Below are 8,296 nucleotides of genomic sequence, written 5' to 3'. Positions count from 1 at the left end.
GAGCAATTGTAAAGGTTCGCGAAGCGATCCTTTAAAGGACCACTATCCAACCAATGGGATTTCCAAAAAGATATAGAGTGTCCATCTCCAACCTGAAAAAGAAAATTGTTAGTAAAAAAATTCTCCGTTAGATCATTCCCCAAAGAGATAATATTCGCCCACCACACCGATGTCTTCCTTCCCTTCTTAACTCTTGAATTGTGGCCACACAAACTAATATTCACATCCTCATATCGAGCTTTAAGCATTCTATACCATAAATCTTTAGAAGCTCCATACATCCTCCAATGCCACTTCAAAAGAAGCGCTTTATCAAATTGATCCAACCTTCTAAAGCCAAGACCGCCTTTTTCCACCGGAAGGCACAAAGAGTTCCATTTAACCCAATGCAATTTCCTTTTCTCTTCAACCCCTCCCCATAAAAATTTACTTTGCATTCTATTTAACTCCGCTATCACTTTTTGTGGAGCTTTGTAGAAAGAAAGGGTGAATATTGCCAAGCTACTTAAAATCTATTTTATTAGAGTGATCCTTCCTCCGAAACTAAGCCACCTCCCTTTCCAAGAACTCAATTTCCTCCTAACATTGTCCAAAAGGGGATTCCAAGAAGAAATTCTTCTAGGATTTGAACCAATAAGGATACCGAGAAATTTGAACTCCCTTTCCTCCGGCCTAAAACTGGGGAAATTAGTAGCAACTCCCATAAAGTGCGGAGTAATATTGACCCCGATCAATTTGCTCTGATGGTGATGATATAAATTATTGATTATCAAATTAATTTTTTAATATTTTGAGTTTAACCTTTTTATAAATTTATTTAAATGTTGATTTTTGGCTGATAATATATATTGAAAACATCAATTTTTCTCGTAGTTTTTTTTTAATAAAAGAGAGAGGCAAGTCCCAAAGCATCTGCATCTGATAAATGCCTAATATGACTAGGAGAAAAATCGAAAAAATACATACACCAAAAATTTGCTAAGGCGGCACCACAATAATTGACTTCCCTATACGAATGTGCCACAATCACCTCCCAATGAAGATTTAATAATAGACGAATATTGTTCACTAAGGATTGTCCAACAATACTAGTAGAGGCTCCATTTTTTATGGCGTTCACAACCGCCATATAATCATCATTCAATTCCACACCATCCAAACCTAACCTCAAAGCATAATTCAACCCTTCCAAAACATCCCATCATTCAGCAACAAAAACACTCTATGCTCCTATAGATTTGGAGAAACCACCAATCAATTGACCATTCTGATCTCTTATACCTCCTCCGTACCCAGCTTTATTATTATCTTTACAAACCCCATCCATATTTAATTTAAACTTTCCCTCCATCGGAGGCTTCCAACCTATTCACACAAGACTCCATGTTGGATACTTGTTCATCATAATCTTTTTATACAATTTGGAAATCTTAGCTTCAACCATATTTTTCTTATTTGCAAAATAGTCATTCACATCAAACTTCTTTGGAGGTGTCTCGATCTTTTGATGCTCGTACTTTTTAAGCAAAAAGTGTACAATGGCCGATTCTTGTGGCCAAGTAATCGGTCTAGCATTACCATCATCACCATCATCACCATCATACACAACTAAGCAAACTTCAACTCCAAACTTTCTAGAAAAATCCAATTTTTTTTTTATTAATCCATTTTGTCTCCAAATAAAAGCTAATTTTCAATCCTTTTGATTTTGGATGAATTTGATAGTTATTTTGGCACAACCCATTTCTACAAATATAAATATAATGATTGTCAATGTAAATATACCTTTCACTTTTGTCATTGAACTTAATTTTTATTTAATTATACAACATTTACAAAAGTTAAATAATAAAAAGTTATGATATACAAGTTTTTAATAACATCAAGAGTAATAAATAATCAGTTAAGAAAATAAATAATATATTTTTTATTGAGATATTTTAAAGCCTTTCTCAAGCTTATTTAATAATATAATATTATTAAAATCTTGGGCTTGACTTTTTTTTTTTGTTGAAAAAATAGATATTAATTAGGAAAAGTTAAAACAATTTGTTCTGTTAATTTTTCTTTGATTTTCTTTTAAAAATCCACCACCATTCCTATATTTTCCTTATAACAATTAAACCAATTATCTATACCTAATAACAATTAAACCAATTTTCCTCCGTGGTTTTTAACCCGATTTTTGTGTAGCAACTTTTGAGAACTTGGGTTCTCTTTTCAATATATTTCTTGCTTACCAAAAAAACAACCTATTACACCATGTTTGGACTATCAATGATAAAATTATAATATTCGTTAACATAATTATCATTAAAAAATATTATTACATGCTAAAATAGTAGAAGAAAGAAAGAAGGTTGTTCAAAGATTGAAAAAGCATTGTGACACAAAAGAATTAATAGTATTGTATTGAAGAAAAAACAAATGATTTAAACAAACAAATTCAAGAATATAAAACAATCAACTATAATAACAAAGAAAAAGCATGCTACAATGTATAAATATGAATGTTGTATAAAGATTTTTACCTTTTGTAGGCTGGTTGATCTCACGAACTCTGTGCTGCTTTGTTATTGTAATGAAAGTTTCAATCATGTTAAAAGATAATGTAGAGCTAATAATACAAGAAATTATAACCAATGTAGCTCCTTTTATAATCTGTGAATTGGATCTTTTAATTTTAGAAATCAAATCTATACATAAATTTTGTTACAGTCAGAAATCAAATTCTCATCCGCTAGGAAATCTTATATATCTTTTATTTATTATTTCAAATAAAATATTTGATTTTGATTAATAAAAAAAATATTTGATTTTGTAGGCATGTTAAAAGATTGTTAAAATATTTATATTTATTATTAGAAGATGTGCAGCCCTCTATGAGATCTTGTAAATTAATTGCCTGCAAGATCAACCTAAATCTTTTAGCCTGAATTTCATTTGGTGGGAAACTATTACTTAAAATTAAGCTAATACTATTGTTAGAATTCAAGTGCCGATTAATGTCTTCTGTCATTAAATAATTCAAGTGCCGATTAATAAAAACATACATGTCTTCCTGTCATTAAATAATTAGAGAATTTATTTAATGGGGAGTAGAAAGTGGTTTCAAAACGCAATGACAAACCAAGGACGAGGCTGGAAAGTTGGTGGAGATTACAAAGAGGAAAAGGCGTAGGTGATGAAGAGAAGCTCACAAGCTTCTTCTTCTCAGAGATCCCAGAAGACCATGGAGCAGAGGAAATGTTTAACATATTCAAGGACTTTGACCTGGTAGTAGAAGTGGTGATATCACCTAAGAGAGACAAAAGGGGGAGGCGATATGGATTTTTGAGATTCAAAAAGGTAGCGGACTCGAGGATGCTGGAGGTGGCGTTGGATAATATTATTATCAAGGGTAGGAAGATATATGCGAATACACCTAAGTTTCACGAACTCTGTGGTGCTTTGTTATTGTAATGAAAGTTTCAACCAAGTTAAAAGATAATGTAGAGTTAATAATACAAGAAATTATAACCAATGTATCTCCTTTTATAATATGTGAATTGGATCTTTTAATTTTAGAAATCAAATCTACACATAAATTTTGTTACAGTCAGAAATCAAATTCTCATCCGCTAGGAAATCTTACATATCTTTTATTTATTATTTCAAATTAGTTTGTTTTTGATTAAAATATTTGATTTTGATTAATAAAAAAATATTTGATTTTATAAGGCATGTTAAAAGATTTATATTTATTATTAGAAGATATGCAGCCCTCTGCGAGATCTTGTAAATTAATTGCCTGGAAGATCAACCTAAATCTTTTAGCCTGAATTTCATTTGGTCGGAAACTATTACTTAAAACTAATGCTATTGTTAGAATTCAAGTACCGATTAAAGTCTTCTGTCATTAAATAATTCAAGTGCCGCGATTCCAAAAGGGGGCTTTCCGGTAATCTCCCGGCGAGCTGCCGTGCGTGCAGCCCTGTGTTCTCGGAGGATCTCGAAGGCGCCTAGAAAGGTATCTTGTACTTTTTCAATTTTGGTTTAAACTCCTGGCTTTAGGGCTCAGGGACCTTGTTGAGAAGGTACTGTTAGATACCAATTTAGGGCTTTTTGGGTCTGACGGTGGTAAAGCACTGCGCGGTTTCCTTCTTCACCTGGGTTTTGTCTTCACTTTTTTGCTTCTTCTGGGTTTGGATTTTCAATCGGTTTTGACTGTGTGTGGCTTCTCTAAAGTTCTTTCTTTGGTTTCTTTAACTGGGCGTGTTCTGTGCTTCCTGGTTTCTGGTTTTATTACTGATGAGGGACCGTAGGTTTGTGCAGCAAGAAAATGGGTGGACGAAAGTTTCGCGGATTCGACAGGCTGGGGGAGTTATTTTGAGATGGGATGTTTTCCTGTTGGGGGGCTGGAATCGTAACCTGCCCAATATTGCTAAGGCGGTGACATCGTTTTATGTTTCTGAATTCCCAGAAGTTTCTTGCGCCAAAGATTTGTTCGATCTTTTCGGTTGTATCAGGAACATGTTGGAGGTGGAGATTTCGCCTAGAAGGAACAAATATGGAAAACGCTTTGGGTTTGCCAGATTTGTTGAGGTTGAAGACGGTCGGATACTCGCGGTGAGATTGGACAATGTCGTGATAGGGGATAATAAAATTCATGTTAACCTCCCCCGTTTTGAGAGGAACAAACGGGGTTTTGGGAGTCACCCTGCTGTTCAACCTATCTCTAAAAGAGTTGTTTTCCAGCAGCCTTTCTTTAAGAAGGTTTACCATGGTTGCGATGCAGGGAAGCCGCGTTCGTTCGCCAATGTCGTCGAGGGAGTCTCTCCGAAGGATTCATCTTTGCACGACCATTTGAACGATTCTGACGGGTTTACTGAGTTGAAGGAGGTCTATTTTAAATCGTCGGATATTCACAGGAGAAGGTTCGAAAAAGCCTTTATTGGGAGAGTGGTTATACCGGGTACGGCGTATAACATCCAGACTTATATGGAGATGGAAGGGGTGTTTGCTGTTAAGGTAACACCGATGGGAGGAAATACTTGCCTTCTAGAGGAATTGGAGGAAGGATTTTTTCAGGATCTTATAGGGGAGGGACAGGATTGGTGAAGGAGTTGGTTCAGTGATGTCAGGAAGTGGGAGGAGGACATGATCGAGGAACACAGCGAGGTGTGGCTGAGAGTTTATGGCTTACCCGTCGACGCTTGGCAATCTGATTTTTTTCATGGCTTTGGCTGAGTCGTGGGGCACTTTTGTGTGTATTGATGAGAGAACGGCTAAGGGTCGCGCTTTCGACGTAGCAAGGATTCTTGTTAGGGTGCAGCTATCATTTCGAACACCTAATGCCGCTAACGTTATCATCGATGGGAAGACGTTCTGTTTAACGATTAGAGAGGATCAATGGGGCATTCCGTTGGATTCATCATGCTGTTCCGAAAAACCTTCTTCTGCTGATCCTTCCTCGGATTCGAAGGATTTATGGAATGATGAATTAAGCCTTAGGAATTTTGATCAGAACTCTGTTCATTCGGATGATAGCATTGAACAATTCTCGGACAACGTTATTAGGGAGGAAGCGGCTGCAGAGCACTCCAAGGCGAGGAAGAAAGAGGCAGTCTGTGTGGTCGGGAATTCTGGAGGCAACGAATCTGGGAAATTCGACAACGCTCTTTTGAATGCAAAAAAAATTAGTGAGTTTTCCGGTAGGGAGAGGGATAAGGTAACAGCGCTTCATCTATCACCGGTCTCTGTCGGTTCTGATACTGTTCCAGAACAGCACCGGAGTATTTTGTCCGCTCCGATTCTTTCATCTCCGCATTCTGATATTCCTGAATCAGCAGCCGTCGAGTCCAGCAGGCTTGGAGTTTCGGACTCTGTAGTTTTTCCCAGCAAGGTCGCATGCTCTTTAGACTTGGCTGAGCCTATTTCCGGAACGAAATTTCGCAAGAGGCTGAGACTAAGATTGTTGAATAGGATGTCTGGTAAAGTTAGAGGCAGAAATAAAAATAACATGCTGCCTGATGGTGTGAGTTCTGTTCCGAACAGAATGGGTTCAGCATTGAGTCCCTCTACTAGACAGACATCTTGTAACTCTTTGGAGGTTAGCAGTGGCATTGACTGTAGTGTTAATTCAGTGTGTTATGGCGATCAAACCGATGAATCCGATATTTGTAGAAACAACGGGAGACAATGGAGATTTATGGACGTGGATATTGGGGGTAAATTTTGCTCGGCTATTGTTGCGCTTGGTGTCGTGAATGTGGAAGGAAGGAATAATCTCATTGATAGGATTGAATCATTGGAGTTAGGGGGCGTAAAAAAGGGGAGGTAAGGAAGGAGATTAAAGAAAGTGATCAATGATTATAGGTTCTATGAATATTAGGGGGGAGTGAATGCTCTTAAAAGAAGGAGGATTAGCGCGTTGATTAAAAAAGGTAACGCGGATGTGTTTTTAATTCAAGAAACTAAGGTTGTCAACATGGATGATATTTTGGCCAAGTCTTTTTGGTATGCTCCGGAGGTGGGTTTCTCTTTTTCTAATTCCTTAGGTAGGTCGGGAGGATTACTCATTTTATGGAATGATAAAGTGGAGGTTGTGAATAGCTTTAAAGGAGAGGGATACTTGGGTATTAAAGTTTGTTGGGAGAATGAGATGTATTATGTGGTAAACGTTTATTCGCCTTGTACGTTGATCAAAAAAATTGTGTTATGGAAGAAGTTGCTCAAGTTGAAGGAGACTTTCAAGGATGGGGAATGGATCATGGGAGGGGATTTCAACGCGATAAAAAATTGTAGAGAAAGAAAGGGGCGAGCGGTGAATGTGAATAAAAGAGAAGTGGAGCTTTTTGCGGAGTTTATTGATAAAAGTGCTTTGGTGGACATTCCTTGCAAAGGGAAAAAGTTCTCTTGTTTTAGCGGGGATGGGAAGTCGATGAGTAGAATCGATCGCTTTATCGTTTCTAACAAAGTGGTGTCTAATTGGGAGGTTACGGGTCAATTCATTGGTGATAGGGATATTTCGGATCATTGCCCCATTTGGATTTTGAAGGATCAACGGAATTGGGGACCTAAACCTTTTAAATTCAATAACGAATGGTTTAGTTTTGATTCCTTTATTCCTTTTGTGGAGAAAGAGTGGAAAAGTATGAAGGTGGAAGGAAGAGGGGATTTCGTGCTAAAAGAAAAACTTAGGCTCCTAAAAGATAAGTTAAGAATTTGGAACAAAGATGTGTTCGGTAGAATTAATTTGGAGATGGAGGATGGAGTTAGTAGTATGAATTTGGCCGATGACAAACTCGCTTCCGATGATTTTATCAACTTCGAAAGCATTATGGATTTAGAAAGGAAGCTTGTAGTAAGTTTTGGAGGAATTTAAGGATAAAAGAGAATATGTTATTACAAAAGTCTAGATTGAGTTGGATTAGGGAAGGAGATTCCAATAGTGGTTTTTTTCATAAGGTGATGAAACAACGAAGAAGGAACAACCATTTAGGCCCGATCCTTTCTTCGGAAGGATTGGCGGAGTCGGTAGAGGAGGTTAGGGAGACGGTGTTCAAACACTTCGAGGAGAAATTTGTTGAAAAGGAGGATAGTAGGCCGTTCTTGGAGAACATTCCTTTCAAATCGTTAAGTAAGAAAGAGGCGGATGATTTGGAGAGACCTTTTCTTCATGAAGAGATTAAAGAGGCGGTGTGGGAGTGTGGAGGAGATAAAAGTCCGGGGCCGGATGGGTATTCTTTTCTTTTCTTTAAAAGATGTTGGTACTTTATTAAAGAAGACTTCTTCAATTTCTTCAACTTTTTTTTGGAGGGAGCTCTCTATCAAAGGTAATTACTTCATCTTTCTTGACTTTAATTCCAAAGAAGCATAATCCATTGGAGTTGGACGATTATAGGCCTATTTGCTTAGTGGGATGCATTTATAAAGTGGCGACCAAACTTTTGGCGGGGAGACTCAAAAAGGTGTTAAACTCCATCATTTCCCCTTGCCAAACCGCTTTTGTTCCCGGTAGGCAATTGCTTGATGGGGTGTTAGTTGCGAATGAGGTGGTTGATTATGCTAGGAAGACGGGTAGTAATTGTTCCCTTTTCAAAGTTGATTTCGAAAAGGCGTATGATAAAGTGAGTTGGACTTTCTTAAAGTTTATGTTCAAATCTATGGGGTTCGGTCAGAGATGGATGAAGTGGATGGATTTATTGGTTTTTAAGAGCGATATGTCGGTGCTAGTGAACGGGAGCCCCTCGAAAGAGTTTGGGGTTTTTAGAGGGTTGAGACAAGGAGATCCCCTTTCCCCTTTTCTCTTTGT

General features: G+C 37.4%; 1 protein-coding gene across 1 annotated transcript; it reads left to right on the top strand.

Annotated features, from left to right (window-relative positions):
- The first annotated feature begins 6,469 nt into the window (after positions 1 to 6,469).
- Positions 6,470 to 7,366, top strand: LOC131631812 (uncharacterized). The gene has a single exon (XM_058902583.1). The coding sequence runs from the start codon at positions 6,470 to 6,472 to the stop codon at positions 7,364 to 7,366; it is 897 nt and encodes a 298-aa protein (XP_058758566.1).
- The last annotated feature ends 930 nt before the right edge of the window (positions 7,367 to 8,296 follow it).

This window comes from Vicia villosa, unplaced genomic scaffold (genome assembly GCF_029867415.1).
Source record: "Vicia villosa cultivar HV-30 ecotype Madison, WI unplaced genomic scaffold, Vvil1.0 ctg.000864F_1_1, whole genome shotgun sequence".
In the NCBI taxonomy this organism is placed as follows: domain Eukaryota; kingdom Viridiplantae; phylum Streptophyta; class Magnoliopsida; order Fabales; family Fabaceae; genus Vicia; species Vicia villosa.
This window is presented reverse-complemented; position numbering and strand designations above follow the sequence as displayed.